The sequence below is a fragment of the Pinus tabuliformis genome, chromosome J (genome assembly GCF_031772625.1).
Source record: "Pinus tabuliformis cultivar Carrire ecotype Pingquan chromosome J, CPIR1, whole genome shotgun sequence".
NCBI lineage: Eukaryota > Viridiplantae > Streptophyta > Pinopsida > Pinales > Pinaceae > Pinus > Pinus tabuliformis.
The window spans coordinates 1,494,634,070-1,494,652,664 of NC_142295.1; the positions used below are offsets into that span (position 1 = coordinate 1,494,634,070).

General features: G+C 39.8%; 1 protein-coding gene across 1 annotated transcript in view; it reads left to right on the forward strand.

Annotated features, from left to right (window-relative positions):
• Positions 1-18,595, forward strand: part of LOC149233081 (RING/U-box superfamily protein) — a 142,972-nt gene that overhangs the window by 37,972 nt on the left and 86,405 nt on the right. The window contains exons 4-5 of the mRNA XM_089379686.1: positions 4,776-4,942; positions 5,122-5,296. Coding sequence (XP_089235812.1) covers positions 4,776-4,942; positions 5,122-5,296 — 342 coding nt within the window. The remainder of the gene's footprint in view (positions 1-4,775; positions 4,943-5,121; positions 5,297-18,595) is intronic.

The following is an 18,595-nucleotide window of genomic DNA, read 5'->3' on the forward strand; positions in this document are numbered from 1 at the left end:
AGGTAGCTTAAGCCTGATGGTGACATGTCCCAAGGGTGCCAGACTTTATTTATCTTAAAAACACATTTTTCCATCTACATTGTCTTTGAAGTGTCTTTGGAAGGTCCTGTGGCATGTTGCACTTGTATCAAGCAACCATGCAATTCTCTAAGAAGCAAATGAAGTGTGAAACAAATCTTCAATTACTCTATTATTGAAATGTGTAACAATATAATGAGCAAATTCAGGTCCTTCACCTTTTGTTGGATCTGGTGTTTTACCTCTCTATCTTCTTTTTGGTTTCGATTGTCTTTGATTATTTTCCAGGGGATTCTGTGTGCTGATGCATCAATTTCATTCCTACTGCAACAAATGTAGTGATGATCAGCTCTTTCTCTTTGATGGTGTTTACCCCGCTGCCTCTAAAATTCTTTCTTCCATGTCGTCTTCTATTGCCACTTCCTTTAGGAGAATCATGTGACTGATTCTTCCCTTTCTGAGCAAGGTACACTGCTTCTTTAGGAGAATCATGTGATTGATTCTTTCTGTCTTCAGGGGACTGGTTTGCTGTCATCCTTTTCCCAAAATATTTCTCTCTTTCTGTAATCTTCCCCAGAAGAGAGTCAAAATTAATGGACTCGAGTTGGTCACTAGCTTGCAAGGATTCAAGATAGTGAGAGTATGTTGGGTAGAGGGCCTTGACAAATATTGTGAAAGGAATGTCTATCTTCATTCTAGTGGCATCTATATCATGCATGATGGTGCTAATTTCATAGGCTAGAGTCAGGGGATCATCATCTTTCAACTCAAGGTTGAAGAGTTTGACCATCAATTGAACAAGCTCCAATTTTAAGTGTGAGTCATTAAGATATTTCAACTTCTTTAATGCCGCAAAAGAATTTGTAAGGGAACTATATGATGGCTCACCTCTTCAGGGCATGGCTATGTTGCACAAAACTTTTAGGAACTCGACGTGTCGTGCTGTATACGTACCCGAAACTCGACCAAAACTCGGCCATCATGTCATATATGAGAGTTAATACAGACTTGGTTTTCCTTCTAAATTGTCATCTATGGGTGTTATTCCCATTTTTCTTGCAAGATAATGTGTTATGCACGTATTTATGAGTTCGTATATATATATATATATATATATACTGATGTTTCGGCTGATGTTTCCATGTTTGGGAGGTGATTTTTTCGGAAGCTCCAAAATGTTTCGGCGTTTTGTGCAACTTAGGGGCATGAGATTTGTTGCAACAGGTAGCTCCTAATCTAAGGTGGGCTTGGTAGGTGCATTGTCCTCCTCTCCTTCACAAATGAGGGTGTGCTTGATCTTTCTGGACCATCCTTGGTAATTCTCCTTCCCAATGAGCACTTACGTCGAATATGAAGATGAAAGATTGCAGCTTCAAATAGAGCCTTGAGCTAATGTTTTTGTAATGTTTGATTAATTTTTGATAGAAAATTGCACGAGATTTCAAAATTTCTTACATACAGCAAAAACACTCACCACTGAAATAAACCCATCAAATCCGATATACCAAAGTTTTAGCGGCGAATTCAATTCAATTCTCCACCGCAAAGCAATGAGTCTTTTGTACAACAATAAAGATCGTGGGCCACCCACAATACCAGGTTTGAATTCTGGGGCAACTCGACACGCAGGTGATAGGGTTCACACATTTTATTAGAAAATATTTTTGTTTGAAAAGTGGAAGGAAATCGAAAGAATCAGACAGGGCTATGGTGCACTAATCAAAGGTGTGAGCTTCATTTCAAACAAAGGGACTGCCAAGTACCAACCAAAAATAACAAACCCAACTTCATGAAGTTCAAATCATTTAGAATAATCCCAGTACCCAGGTGTGTATGATACCCCTCATCTCCACCATCAGAACAAGAACCAAAGCATGCATGACATTCTTCTAGATTCTGGAAACACACTAGTTAATGTAGTCAATAATAATGCTTTACATGCAAAGTGATGGCGGCTAGCAGTTCATCAAGAAACTGGACAAAAAAGAATGCCGAATCACATCTGAATTTGCATGCAATTGAGAATTGATTGGTGTCGTCTATGGGAATGAAATCACGACCACATACCCTTACCAGTTCACATAAGGGATGCACAGGATGAAGCAAGAGACCACTATCACAACCAGAACCAGAAATGAACTACAACAAGAAGAATTCTGATGGCAGTGTGGATCGACCGGGTTGTGAAATTCTTATTGCGATTTGGGTTATGATCAGATAGGAGTAGACTACATTGATACCAACTGCGTAGAGGAAAGCTCTAGGCACAGGAGCTGTTGGGATAAAAAAACCCCAGGTGTAGGAACCACTGAAGGGAGATATGGTCAAGTGTCACAGCTCGTGGCGAATATAAATGGTTCCTGACAAAATATCAAGCTCCCAATAGGTCACAGGTTTGGGAGGCAGAGAACAGGTAGAGTCTGGCCAGAATGGCAGATCTGACAGACACAGGGTTGAGTCACATTTCTGGGAAGATAGTAGAAAGGAGTTATGGTGGGACAGACAACAAGGTTCTGGTACCATGTCAGGCCATGATGAGTAACTCCCAAGTTATGATTTTTTCATTAACATTCAATCAGCTATATACAGTGAGGTGACCCTTTGTTTCATATCCCAGGGGTCCCTTCACATTCTTCTATTTATTTACAATTTATAGGACAAAAATCTGGAAGCATTATGTCCAACAGATCTCAAAGCTCATGCTCCTCCAAAACCGTCTAAACACTTCTGAAGGACGAAGTTGGAAGGGGCCTTTCAAGCTGTCTTTGTATCTGAAATTGGAGGTAGTCGTACTATTGCTTATGAACCACATTGCTAGAGAGAACAGATCAGCTACATAGAATTTAAAACAACCTATCATAGGTCCACAATGCGTTTCTCAAGCATTGCATACCTGAAAGTTTTTGATAACTACCTATTCTTACGCAATTTTCTAGAAGGTTCTAGAAACAACCTTTGATACTATGTTAAACTTTTCAGCTCATGTTAACAGTTTATTGCACAGAATTAAAATTGAACAGCTAGATAACTTAAACTATTATCAAAACTGCAATCTGATCTATATGCTCAGAAATTGAAACACATCGCACTGAGAAAAGTATGAACAGCAAAAGCAGAAGAAAAGAGTGAAGAAATTGAAACACATCGCACTGAGAAAAGTATGAAATACATCTTGTGTTCATTTGCTTCTTCTTTTGTTTTCATATTTCATCTATTTTCATAAACTTTAGCATTTAGTAATAATAAATCTGGGATTAAAGAAAATTAAATTGAATAATAAAAGATTTCAGAATATTGCAAAATTTGTTGTGATGAACTGTTCCTGTCGAATATACATGGCTGTTTACAAATCATACCAACATGCTTATTGGTATGAAACTCTAATTAAGTGTTCTTTTGAAGTCCCTCCCAACAATAATAACCCAAAAATTTATTATAAAACTGCTTTGCGTACCTAGATGCTTTACATTCAGGCCTTGCAGAACTGTATAATTAGCTTTCTTGAGGGGGCCCAGTAGGCTATGCAATCTTCATGGACACTTTTCTAGAAACTGTCCGTCCAACGTAGAGCCAGAGAAAGGGAATGAAGAGGGTTGGAATCAAGTCAAGCGAGCAAAAACCCAACACAAAGGGCAGAAATGGGGAGGACCCACTGGAAAAGGCTCTCTCCAGGCTAATGTTCAACGTCCCCCTCCCAAAAAGGCGCAAGAAAACAAATTTGATCCATTAAGCCAGCAGACAGAAGACACTCTGGAGATCGAGACCCAAAAACAAGCTTCTCCAAGCAAAAGTACTCCCTCAGCCTCCATCAAAGGAGCTGAAGATACTAAAGGTATGACTTCAGAAGCTGAGGAAGAAGAGCAGGAATCAGACGAGTCAGAGGAGAAAGGAGAAATAGGTGAGTGCCAGGCCTCGGTAAGAAGATATACAAGAGGCCGTTCTTACTAGAAGTGTGGATGGAGGAGCTATTGTGGAATTTGCAAGTTTTCAAAATTTTGGGATATGGGGATTTGTGTAGTCTAGGTTTTTAAGCATATATTGAGATACAATATCCAGAAGAATTAGAGGAATCACAATAGTGTATATATTATACAAGAAAATGTGTTTCCTTGTGAGAGATCAGAGGTTCAAATCCAGAGGGGATTAGAGTATGTACACGTCTGTAGACTTCAGCAGTCAAATCGCTGGGTGGCAGGGGATCCCTTGTGTCACAATGGAGGTCTCATACACCAATTTAATGTCTGAGTTGGCCGTGACTTTAAAATTAGATTAGTATAGGTTGGTTAATCGTGTGTAATAGCTTTCTAGAAGCATATTTTAGGATCCTTTTAGGGTTTGGAGAGAATTTGAAATTTCCTTTTTTTCATCTGTTAATTTCTCTTTTGAGTTTTTGGTGAGAAGTTTCTTGCAGGACACTGAGTCAATACAAACTATTATGGAATCTGGATTTGCCCTTGGTCTGTCTCCCTCATGGAATTTATCCAGGAAACATAACATAAGAGGACGCAAAAGGACTGTATTTTGTTCTTTCACTGATTTAGAATGATCCTGTAACATACCAGGAAGAGGAACAATATAATTTTATCAGCATCATATTTAGCATTTCAAACCTCTTGTAATTTGTTTTCCCCCATGTATAAATGCATGGGAGATGACCCAAAGACAATATGTTCCATACTGTGTGTTGGTACTTCTTCTGTGGGTAGATATTGTTCATTTTCTAAATTGTGTGTCCCTTGTCACTGTTTTCTTTACAGGTTTGTGATCCAAATGGACGTTGGTATCTCGCAGATAATGGATTTGGTCCTGGAGATATTTTGTTGTTAACAGGTAGGGCACTTGGCCATGCCACTGCTGGTCTTCGTCATGCTGCTTCATATCGAGTAATTCCTGATTTATCTTCAGGTGCTGGAATGGGTGGAAGGTTAGTTTATTTTAAATTTCCATCAACTGAATTGACTTTGGTTCTTTTAAGAAGTTTTGGTCTATTTATCGTCTTGTAGCATGAAATAATTCTGTTTTGCTGGTAACGGTGTCTGATGCCCCATCTTTAACGTTTTATAAAACAATAGAGAATGTATTTTGATTTTATTATTTCTATAGGACGTCGTTGGCTTTTAGGCTTATGCCGCAAAACAATGCAATATTAAATTGTTCTCCAATAGCAGAAGCCGGCCATGTTATACCTCAGAGCTATGTGCCAATCACTGTGAGCCAGTTTATGGATGATTTGACAGCTGAAGAGACTGGAATGAGCAATGGTTCAGACAGCACTTTGGTAAGTTACTTTAAAACGCTAGAGTCACTTTTTCGTTTGCTTTAAATATATATTTTTTATTTCTTATATGCTATACTTTATGTAAATGCGGTTTAGCTGAATAAAAACTGATTATTTCCAAATGCAAGTCATGTTTCTAGGTGGTTTACTATCCCTGATGGAACTACAAATGGTGAGCACATAATAGATCAAGTTTCTACCTTTATTTTCTTATATGAAGAAAGGCATTCATCAAATTCAATTTATATTTTGTCCATGGCATGCAAGGATGAGTGTTCATTTATTTTATTAATCAACACATCATTTGTAATGCTTTTGCCACATTAAGGTTGTCAATCAGACATTGGATTTTAAATATTGTTAATTTTAGGTATGTTATATGCTTAGAGCAATTTATTTCAATTTTCACAGTTAGCTCCATATCTTTTCCAGATTAGAAATCACATTAGCGTTAAACTAAACCGCAGATAGAACATAAACATAAATTGCAGAAGACAAGCCAAGACAAGAGGACACAAGATGTGGCGCTAGCCAGGGACAAACCCCAATGTGGGAAACCCTTGATCAATTCTTCTTATATGTTCTTCAATGGTTCAGCAGAGAGAGAGAGTACGTTTACAACAGAGGTCAACATTTTGACTTATCTAGATAAGAGCATAGATAATATCTAAGAAGATGATACATGAGATCAGTTGAAGACACGCTGCTTCAACTAATTCTCCAAGGTGACTCCTTCATCTATTGTTGTGCTGCATTTCGTCATCATGCTGCACCTCACCATGCTGCACCCATCATCACTGTGCTGCATCTCATCACGCTTCATTAATCATCACTGTACCCATCACTGTACTGCATTATGTGCCATCGCTGCACCATGTTGCCATCCTAACCTATGTGTTGGTTGCACCTTGCATGCTTGTTGTCCCTAGCATGCTTGTTGTCCTTAGCATGCTTGTTGTTGCATGCTAGTTGTCCCTTGCATGCTAGTTGTAACATTGCATGCTTGGTGTATTTGCTGCTAAGTACTATACAACTGTCCCAATGTTAGTTCGCTGTCCCCTTGCATGCTGCTCTCCTTCGGAGACAGATGCTTTGGCTGTTTCGATAGTTCCCGATAGTTTTGGCAGTTCCGGCTATTCCCGGCAGCTCCGACAGTTCTGATTGTTCCCGGTAGTTCCGGCTTTTGCGGCAGTTTTGGCATTTCCGGCTTTTTCAGCTTTTCCCATAGTTCCGGCTTTTTCGATAGTTCCGGGAGTTCTGGCTTTTCCTGTTTTTCGGAGAGCAGATGCTTCGGCTGTTTCGACAGTTCCCGACAGTTCTGGCAGTTTCGGCTATTCCCGGCAGTTCCGGAAGTTCCAATTGTTCCCGGTAGTTCTGGCTTTTCCGGCAGTTCCGACATTTCCGGCTTTTTCAGCTTTTCCGATAGTTCTGGCAGTTCTGGCTTTTCCTGCTTTTCTGGCAGGTCCAACAGTTCTAGCATTTCCGGCTTTCTACCCTCTGGATCAGGGCAATGTTATTCTTTAGGATCTCTCCTCCTACTAAAACCTAAAGACAAGTAGAGAGAGGAAGAGATCCCAAGTATGTTGAAATGACTTGAAGACCACCTCTATTTATACTAAAATGTTGAGCATGTGTGGGTTTTATTTGGTCGCTGGCCAACTTTGACGAATTGTCTTATAATGCAAATAAATTAATAACTCCATGAATACTTATCAGAATCAGATGATCTTTAGATCAATCCTACACCCCTCGATGAGAGGGATCCAAGAAAAATATCAGCTGCCATAAATAAGATGACCCACATGGAGTTTGCCCCTTGCCTCTAGTTGCCAATTTTAACAAATATTATATATATACATAACAGCAAAAATAGAATATTGAATTAGAAGAATCAGTTCTCAGGAGTGCAAAATATTTTATGCTGTGCAAGGTAACATTCACTTATAACAATAGTTGTAACATCATTGGATTTTTTTTTTGCAATTTTCCCATCTGTGCTAGATATCCCAAGTAGCTTGAAGACTGTTGACCAAATTATAATATCTCTTCTTCAGTCCCATTCACGTACTTTTGTGGTCATTTGTTGGACATAAATAAATTTACCTACTTACTACATCTAACTCAAAGCTAGATATGTCATCCTAAAACTATTGTTAATGAGCACTAAAATCAACTGTTGTTAATGTCATCAGAAGAGTGCCCTCCCACTAAGAGGGTAGCCTATAATCGAGAGTTATGCTGAGAAGTTCTCGAGTCCTAGCATTCAAGGCTGTTGAACTCTATTTAGAAGGGATAAATTTGGTAATGCAGTCTTTGTCTTTGACATCTAGACTGGATATGACAGAAAGCAGCTACCTTTGTATGCTTTGGTTTATTTCAAGAGAGGAACAAAGATGATATGAAGAGCACTGATCAGGGGTTGATTTATCTTTGTCATTTGTGGCTATTTGCTGGGCAGATTCTAGTCCTATCTGGGGCACAAACTCAGCCTAGTCTGAAGCCTGTTCTAGGGTGAATTTGAACCTGTGGCAGACTTTCTGAAGCAGACCTTCCTGAGGTTTATTATCTGAGATATATTTGGCCTGCGCGAGGCCTAATTCGGCCCTGTCCTGAGGTCAATTTTGGCTCTGTTTTAGGGGAAGTCTGAAGGTAATTCGGCCTTGCTCCTGAGGCTTATTTCAGTCTGAGCAAAAGCTTATTCTGAGTGAAGATTCGGAGCCAATTCTAAGGATGTCTGTGAACCTGTTTTGAGGAGCATTTCAGCCTCTTCTTGTGACTGAACCTCGGCCCCTCTTTTGGCATGATCCCGAAGATTCCTTGAATTTTATTGAAGTCTGAAGTAGGTATATGTTTGCTGGACCAATTCGAATTTGTGCAGACCCTTAGCAGACTGAATTGGTGCAAACTCTGAGGCAGATCTGAAATCAAGAAGCAGTCTGAACCTGAGGGAGTCTGAGGACTGTTCCAAGATACACTGAGGTCTGTTCTGAGGACTTATTGAAGTCTGTTATGAGCCTGTTCAAAGCAGCCAGTGAAGAAGAGTTTGGAAGGATGATTTAAGGAAGTTAAATCACATTCCTTCAAGCAGGTTCAAGGGCAGATTAAGGGCACCTTGAGGTCTAGCCTTAGGAGGTCAAAGGTTGACTTGTAAAACTCAGATTGTACTTATGCTGAATTGAACAATTTCTCCTAGAAAATATTGCTGGGTTTTCTCAGGGCAAAAGTTTTGGTGTCTACTGTGCATGGCTATTCTGTTGTGATCTTTACTGTTTCTATTGCATTTACAGGGGGATTTTCTGAGTGTAATTGCTTAATTGTTAGAAAATTATATATTACGGAGCAATGGAACACATAAAATATTGCATAAATATAAACACAGAAAACGCACAAAACAAGAGAGACACAGATATACGTGGTTCACCCAGTTTGGGCTACGTCCACCCCGAACAGCCAGTCCTTCTTTTCTATTATCCAGCAAAATGAAGAGATACAACCTACAACAAATCCGCTCTAATATCCTTTGTTTTCTCTCACAGTCTTACCTCTCTGTTTTTCGCTCACAGAATACACATCTATCACACAACCTCAAATACAATGCCCTCATACAAAGAGGGGTTTCCTTCTAGGGCAAAAAACCCTAAACTAAACATAAGTTCTACCGTCAGATCATCCGCCTAATGAACGGCCCAGATTGACTAGAAATTACTATATTTTTACAAGGCAATTTTACATTTATTTTTGGCTTCGGGGGCGCTGCCCCCGAGCCCCCGCCGGGGGACCGCTGGCCCCTGGTCCCTTGCGGGGGGGACAAGTCCCCCCTGCACCCCCTGCATGGAGGGGTGTACAAAACTTCCTGGGGTATACATCCGGCTGAAACAAAGACCTCTGAACAATCATGCTCCACACACAACAATCTCCCACTTGGAGAATGATTGTAGCAACTCCACTGCTGTTTCATTTGCTGGACGATGACTCCTCTTTGGACCTGGCTGTTTCTCATCTTCATCGTCATCCTTGAAGACCAATTGAAACTGAGCATGTTCTCAGTTTCTCCCTGGTTACAACTTTTGTTAGCATATCTGCAGGATTCTGGCTAGTGTGTATCTTTTCCAGCTTCAACTCTCCATCCTCCAACACTGATCGTATGAAATGATACTTGAGCTGTATGTGTTTAGTCCTGGAATGAAATGCTGAGTTCTTTGCAAGATGAATGGCACTTTGGCTATCACTGTATAACGTGCCCATATCATGCTTCTTACCCAACTCACCCATAATAGGCTCTAGTGCCTCCTTCCTTCTCCTATTGTGTCATCTTTGTAAATCCTTCAATCCTATCCCAAGTTGTTCTTAAGGGGGGATGTTAGGATATTCCGACACATAGGATATAGTTAAGTTCAACTTGGTCTAGTGTAGAGTTAGGTAAAGTGTGTTTCTTTACCGTTGTACATTTTGTAACTTACAATCCGACGGTCACGATATGTAGTGATCCGACGGTTCACTCTTTCCTTGGTATTACCGACACTTGATCCGTGGCTTGACACCCGATTGGTCCATGAGTTCTATTTAAAGCGCATGGAGGGTCATTGTTCGGGTAATCCGTGCATGAGAGAAGCTTATGTAAATTTTCATTCTTTGATTAATAAATTGCCTGTAGTAGCCACGTTGGCACAGGGCGTGCACTGTTTCCCTCTTTGAGGGTTTTAACCACGTCAAAAATACTGGTGTATTGATCTGTGATCTGGTTGTGAGCGGTGTCCTTTTGGTGTTCTTTCTGAGGAACTTACCCTGTAAATTCCTACATGGTATCAGAGCTATTTGAGGGCCGCGTCCGTTGGTGATCCAAATTTGAAGCCGGTAGAACTGCATCCGACTGTTGTTTCCTAGATCTGCTGTTTCTGACTGCTTTCGGGCCGAGAGGACTGCTCTGTTGTGTTCGGAGCATCTGTTCCAGTGAGGAACCCCTTTCGTTTTACGCGAAAAGGTTTCCAGTAGCCCTAGCTGCGTCATTTTTAAGATCTGGAGGTATACAATCTTTATTTGCAGTTTACTGTTATTTTCTCTCTGCTTATTTCGGTTTCGGTTTATTTAGCTTTTTTTTTAACCGGATCTATACCTTTCATTTCTGCGTATGCTCTTTGCCCTGCGACTCTGTGCGATCTGGGCAAATCAGAAACAGAAAGAAAGGATTTTTCTCATGCGTATGCTCTTTTCCCTGCACCTTAGTGTGATCTCGGAAAATCAGAAACATTGAGAAAAATATTTAGTTTTTCGGCTAAAGCTAACTTTGAGCCGCAAGGTTCATTTTTTAAAATATCTAGTTTTTTGGCTAAAGCTAACTTCGAGCCAAAGGTTCGTTTTCTTTGCATGTCCGTGTTGGGTTTTGTGTTTTGTGTTTTGTAGGGAAAAAGAGCTTTCTCAAGGCAAGCACGCAAACCAAGGCCCCCCCCTCTCTCTCAAATTTTTTGTATAGATCAATTGGTTCAAAGCTATTTTAAGAGAGTAGAGGTCTTGGGTTCAAGTCTCCATTTTGTGGGGGCGGATTTTTTCATTCCCGCACATTCGCGCACTTTGTCGGCAACTTCAACAATTTTTTTTCAAAAAGCCATAACTTCTTCATCCGGAAGCCTTTTTCAGAGCCGTTTTTTTTTAAACAGCCTAACTTTTCGAGATCTATCCATTGGAACACTTACTTTCAGCATCTTCAGCTTCAGTTTAAAAAAAAAAAATGGAAAGTCCATGCCAAGTCATTCTTGACAGCACTAACTACTTCCAATGGATAGCCTACATGGAAGATTTACTTAGAAGTAAAGGTTTCTACAGAATAGCCACCGGCCAAGAGAAGAAACCAAAAGATGAAGACAAGGCTGCAAAATGGGAAAATAGACAAGATCAAGCACGTGGTTTGATAGGGATGTCTATTTCTCCTGATCTTAGATTCCATATTGCAGAATTTGATACTCTTCATGAAACATTGGAACAAATCACTAAAGTTTTTGGGATTAAAAATGAAATTAGAGCCCATCAACTTGAAAATGAGTTGCTTACATTGGATCCTAATAATTTTTCTTGCATTGAAGATTTCTTGTCCAAATTCAAGACCCTTAGATATCTTTTGGAAGGTGTTAAGGTTAAGAAAGAAGATAGTAACCTTATTTATTCCATCCTTACTAAGTTGGGACCAGCCTACTCTGTATTTGTTTCCACCTTCCATTCTACAAGGGAAGCTTTCATTTGTCAAGGAAAAGACTACAAGGCCCCTTCTTTTGACTCTTTTTGTGATTCTTTAATAAGAGAACAAGAAAAACTCTTACATCTTGGTCTTCTTAATCTTGGAAACTCTTCCAAGAAAGCGTTAGCCGCCCAGCAGCAACCAAATTCAAAGAATCCTAAGAAGTCATATCCTAAAAAGAATGGTCCTAAACCAAACAAGGGTCCTAAGCAAACTCAGCCTCAAAATGAAAGATCATTTCAGCAAAATGATAGGACCAATAAAAACAAATGGAAGAAGACTGATAGACATTGTAACTTTTGTAATCGAGATGGCCACTTAGAATCTAAATGCTTTAAGAAGATGGAAGCCTTGGAAGCCGCAATGAAGAAACATAACATCCATGTGGAGCATTCTTCAACTTCAACTTCAACTTCATCTTCAGGAATGGCACTTTCTGCATGTCGTTGTCAATCATCTCGGTCTGGTTATGCATTAAATGTATCTTCTTCTTCTCATTCTCATGAGTGGCTCATTGATTCTGGAGCCTCTTATCACACGGCCAAAAACAAAGCCATGTTTTCTTCTTTAAATGATTGTAACACCAAAAATATATATGTTGGTGATGATAGATCTCTTAATGTTGTAGGGACTGGAACTGTTCATCTAGACAATGGTCAGTTTAATGATGTATTATGTGTTCCAACCTTATCCTGCAACCTTCTATCTGTATATCAGATAACTCATTCAGGTGAAGGTAAAATTGTTGAATTTTCACCTCATGATGTTGTAATCAAGGATCTAAGAGATCCTAAACAGGTTCTAGCTACTGGTATTGCTGATGATTCCACAAGGTTGTATAAGTTTCACAACTTTGGGTCATCAAATCTTCCCTCAGTATTTGTTGCTCATAATAATGAAGTGAGCAAACTTTGGCATGAGCGATTTGGTCACTTAAACTATCGCTCCCTTTAGCATCTATGTAAAGAAAATATGGTGACAGGTCTTCCTATGGTATCTTGCAGAGATGGTGTTTGTTCCGGATGTGTACTCGGAAAACATCATCGGGACAGTTTTGAAAAACGTGCCTCTTGGCACGCCTCAGCCCCTTTACAGCTTGTGCATAGTGATTTATGTGGTCCACTTCCTGTTGCTTCATTCTCTGGCTGCAAGTATTTCTTAACTTTCATTGATGATTTCTCCAGACGCACTTGGGTATACTTCTTAAAACTCAAGAGCGAAGTATTTAACACATTTTTGGCCTTCAAAGCCTTTGTTGAAAAACAATCTGGACATCAAATTCTTAAGCTAAGAACTGATAATGGTGGAGAATATGTTAAAAACACATTCATCAACTTTTGCACCGAAAATGGAATTCAAATGCAACATACTGTTCCATACACTCCACAACAAAATGGTGTAGCTGAAAGGAAAAATCGCACCTTAAAGGAAATGGCTAATTGTATGCTGCAATCTAAAGGACTCAGTCTTAGTTTTTGGGCCGAAGCAATTAATTGTGCAAATTATATAATCAATCGCACTCCTACTAAGGTTCTAAAGAATATCACTCCAGAAGAAGCTTGGAGTTCCATTAAACTAGATGTAAGTCACTTTCGTGTTTTTGGAAGTGAAGCATGGGCCCATATTCCAGATGAAAAGCATAAAGCTTTAGAACCTAAGAGTGAGAAATGTACTTTTGTTGGATATTCTGAAGATGTAAAAGGTTATAGACTTATTCCATTTAAGTCTAAAAATGTTATCATTAGAAGAGATATAAAATTTGATGAAAATAAATCGGCCTGCGAGCCTAGTCCGGCGGATGTGCCACCTCTTTCTATCTCTTCTACTTTTGAAAACATTTCTTCTTCAGATGATGAAAGTGAGGATGACAATCCTCCCCCACCTTCTCAGGATCCTCAACTTCCAAGATGGGTATGTGCTACTCGGGATGCAGCAGGTGATCTTGCCGGTGATCCTATAGATCAGCGACGTACACGTTCTCAGTTTGAAAGAGCCTCTTCTTTACTGGCTCAAGCTCCAGTAAATCATGATCCTGACACTTTTGCAGAAGCTTCAGGCCATCCACATTGGGAAGCAGCTATGAATGAAGAATATCATTCATTGTTGACAAATGATACATGGGATCTTGTTCCTCTACCAAAGGGACGCAAACTTGTTAGATGTAAATGGGTTTACAGAACCAAGTATGGACCAGATGGGAAAGTAGATAAACATAAAGCTCGTCTTGTTGCTAAGGGATTTTCTCAGGTTGAAGGCATTGACTACACTGAAACCTTCTCCCCTGTTGCCAAAATGAACTCTATCCGCCTTGTTCTTTCCCTTGCTGCCTCTTTAAAATGGGAAGTCCATCAGATGGATGTTAAATCTGCCTTCTTGCATGGGGACTTGCATGAAGAAATCTATATGGAACAACCCATTGGCTTCATCCAAACAGACTCCAGCCTTGTATGTCGACTTAAGAAATCTCTTTATGGTCTCAAGCAAGCTCCTCGGGCTTGGTATGCCAAAATGGATAGCTTTCTTTTAGAATCTGGCTTTTCTAGGTGTTATTCTGACAATACTATCTACACCAAGAAAGTGGGCAACTCTCTTATCATCCTTGTTCTTTATGTTGATGATCTTATTCTTACTAGTAGTGATCCCAACCTTATAAACCATGTGAAGTCCAGCCTTAAAAGGAAATTTGAAATGACAGACTTAGGACACTTACACTATTTTCTCGGTCTTCAAGTCTTGCAATCCAAGGAGGGTATTTCCCTTTCCCAGTCCAAGTATGCTTGTGATATTCTTTGTCATTTTCACATGGAAGACTGTAAGCCAGCCCCTTCTCCCTTTCAGTCTGGAGTCAAACTTTCAGTCTCTTGTACTTCTCCTGAAGTTGATGCTACCTTATACCGTCAACTTGTAGGAAAACTCTTGTATTTAACCCATACTCGTCCTGACATTTCCTTTGCTGTTGGCCTTGTTGCTCGTTTTATGCAAAACCCCTTGAAAGTCATTGGAAAACAGCTAAAAGAATACTTCGTTATGTTCGAGGTACAATACAGTTTGGGATTCATTACAGTGCCAAAGCAGCTCCTCTATTAGTTGGTTTCACTGATTCTGATTGGGCTGGTGACCCTGATGATCGGAAGTCTACTGCCGGTTATGTCTTCACTCTTGGTTCAGGACCTATTACACGGGCTTGTAAGAAACAGGCTGCCATTTCTCTTTCGTCAGCAGAAGAAGAGTATCGTGGTGCCGTGGAAGCCAGTAAGGAAGCCTTGTGGCTTCGTCAGATCCTATCAGAGTTTGGCTTTGAGCAGCAGCATCCAACCACACTTTGGTGTGATAATCAAAGTGCCATTCAGCTATGCAAAGATCCAGTCCAGCATCAGCGCAGCAAACACATTGAACTACACATGCACATCATCGGAAAGCTCATTCATGACCATGTTCTTGAAGTGCAATATTGTTCAACAGATGATCAGGTTGCAGACATCTTCACAAAGGCTCTCACAGAGGCGAAGTTCACTAAACTTCGATATATGCTTGGAGTTCAGGAAGTTGTCACTAAGGGGGGATAGGCTCTAGTGCCTCCTTCCTTCTCCTATTGTGTCATCTTTGTAAATCCTTCAATCCTATCCCAAGTTGTTCTTAAGGGGGGATGTTAGGATATTCCGACACATAGGATATAGTTAAGTTCAACTTGGTCTAGTGTAGAGTTAGGTAAAGTGTGTTTCTTTACCGTTGTACATTTTGTAACTTACAATCCGACGGTCACGATATGTAGTGATCCGACGGTTCACTCTCTCCTCGGTATTACCGACATTTGATCCGTGGCTTGACACCCGATTGGTCCATGAGTTCTATTTAAAGCGCATGGAGGGTCATTGTTCGGGTAATCCGTGCATGAGAGAAGCTTATGTAAATTTTCATTCTTTGACTAATAAATTGCCTGTAGTAGCCATGTTGGCACAGGCCGTGGACTGTTTCCCTCTTTGAGGGTTTTAACCACGTCAAAAATACTGGTGTATTGATCTGTGATCTGGTTGTGAGCGGTGTCCTTTTGGTGTTCTTTCTGAGGAACTTACCCTGTAAATTCCTACACCCATAAACCTTTGTAACCAAATCATTTCTTTACTAGCCTCTGTAGCAGTAACATACTCTGCTTCTGTTGTTGAAAGTGCAACAACACTTTGGATTTTTGAAACCCAACTGACAGCTGTTCCTCCAACAGAAAATACATATCCTGCAGTGCTCCTCCTGTTATCTCTGACACCTGCCATATCTGCATCAACATATCCTTGTAGGGAGATGTTTGAACCACCAAAGCATAATGCTTGATTTGTGGTACCTTTCAAATATCTGAGAATCCATTTCACTGCCATCCAATGTTCCTTTCCTGGATTGTTCATGTACCTGCTTACAACTCCCACTGCATGTGCAATATTGGGCCTTGTGCAGACCATTGCATACATTAAGCTTCCAACTGCTAATGCATATGGAACTTTAGACATATAATCCATGTCTTCTTGGGTCTTTGGGCACATTTCCTTGCTAAGTTTGAAATGGCTAGCAAAAGGTGTACTAACTGGTTTTGCATTGTGCATGTTAAATCTTTTCAACACCTTTTGTATGTACTCATTCTGAGACAATGTTAATTTACGATTTTTCCTGTCTCTAGTTATTCTCATACCAAGGATTTGTTTTGCAGCTCCCAAATCCTTCATTGCAAATGAATTTGCCAATTTTCTTTTGAGCACATTTATTTCCTGCATGTTAGATCCTGCAACAAGTATGTCATCTACATACAATAACAATATAATATAGATGCCATCATTTTGCTTTTTCAAATAAACACAATGATCAGAGTGACATCTAGTATAACCTTGTTCAGACATAAACTTGTCAAATTTTAGATACCACTGCCTTGGACCCTGTTTTAAGCCATACAAGCTCTTCTTCAACCTGCACACTAGTTTCTCCTTCCCTTTCACCTCATATCCTTGTGGCTGCTGCATATATATCTCTTCCTCCAAATCCCCATGGAGAAAGGCTGTTTTTACATCTAACTGCTCAAGATGCAAATCTTCAGCTGCTACAAGACTTAAAATAGTTTGGATTGGAGTCATTTTAACAACAGGAGAAAATATTTCATCAAAATCAATACCTTTCTTCTGTGCAAACCCCTTCACCACAAGTCTAGCTTTATACCTCTGTTTTCCTCCATCTTCTTCCTTCAGCCTGTAAAACCCATTTATTCTGCAATGTTGTTTTACCTGCAGGCAACCTGACTAAGTCCCAAGTCTGGTTATGTGCTAAGGAGTCCATCTCTTCTTTTATGGTTTGCTCCCACTTCTTCCTGGTTTCTACCTGCACTGCTTCTTCATAACATTCGGGTTCACCAGAATCAGTCAACAATAAATAATATAATGGAGAGTAACGTTCAGGGGGTCTACTTATCCTGGTAGATCTTCTAACACCACTTTCGAGTGTTTGGGGTGCCTGTTGCTGTTGTTGTGGTTGTTGATTATTATTATTTTCAGGCACCTTTACTTTTTCATTGATTTCGTCAAGAACTGTGTATTCCTTGTTTTCTTTTTCTTGCTTCTTTTCCTGCAACTGATTCTTATACAAGACCTTTTCATTGAATATTACATCTCTGTTCCTAATGATTTTGTGATTTTCATAATCATATAAGCGATAACCAAAATCATTAACACCATATCCAATAAAGGTACATTTCTTTGACTTTGCCTCAAGCTTTGTTCTATTTTCTTTATCAATATGGACAAAGGCCTCACAACCAAAAGGTTTTAAAAAAGAGTAGTTTACCTTTTTACCTGTCCATGCTTCCTCCAGAACACCACCAGCCAAGGAACTTGAAGGCCCTCTGTTTATTAGATAAACAACAGTATCTACAACATCTGCCCAAAACTATAAAGACAATCCTGCATGCAATCTCATGCACCTTGCACGCTCCATGATTGTTCTGTTCATCCTTTCTGACACACCATTTTCTTGTGGTGTTCTTGGAACTGTCTTCTCTCTACGAATTCCATGCTCTGAATAGTACCTATCAAACTCTTTGCTGCAATATTCACCTCCATTGTCTGATCTAAGACACTTCAATTTCTTTCCTGTCTCAATCTCAACCAAAGCGTTCAATTTCTTGAAAGTATCAAATACATCAGATTTATTCTTAATACAATAAATCCAAGTTTTTCTAGTTGCTCATCAATAAGAGTAACATAATAACGAGAGCCACCGAGAGATGATACCTGAGCAGGTCCCCATAGATCTGTATGCACAAGCTCTAATTTTTCATTCTTCTTTTCTTTCCCAACTTGAGAAATCTGACTCTCTTCTGTTTTCCATAAATGCAATTCTCACAGAAATCCAAATCAACATTCTTCAAACCCGCCAACAAATTCCTTGAGTGAAGAATCTTCATCCCCTTTTCACTCATGTGTCCGAGCCTATGATGCCATAATGCTGCATCTGCTCCTTTGGAAGTTAAAGCATTAACATAGTTAGAAATACCATTGCATAAATACAATGTACCAACCTTTTCGCCTTTTGCTATTACCAGGGCTCCTTTGGTGACCTTCCAAGCTTTATCTGTGAAAGTTGTCACACAACCTGCACTGCCTAACTGCCCAGTTGAAATCAGATTTTTCTTTAGATCTGGAACATGCCTTACCTCCTTTAATAACCATTGGTTTCCATTCTGCTGTTTTACAAGAACCTTACCCATTCCAACGATTTTACAGGGTTTATCATCACCCAGACGAACTTGTCCAAAATCTCCTTGAACATAGTCATGAAAGTATTTCTTATCAGGTGTGACATGGAATGAAGCCCCTGAATCTACCACCCAGGAATCAATAATATTTTCGAAAGAAAGAATCAAAGCATCTTGTAACACCTCACTTGTCACATTTGCTTCATGATTGTTTTCTTGCTGTGCATCTCCTTCTTTTCCCTTCCGAGATCTACAGTCTTTCTTTAGGTGTCCTTTCTTTCCACATTTCCAGCACACTATCCCCGATCTGGACTTGGATCTGCCTTTCCTTGATTTACTGCGA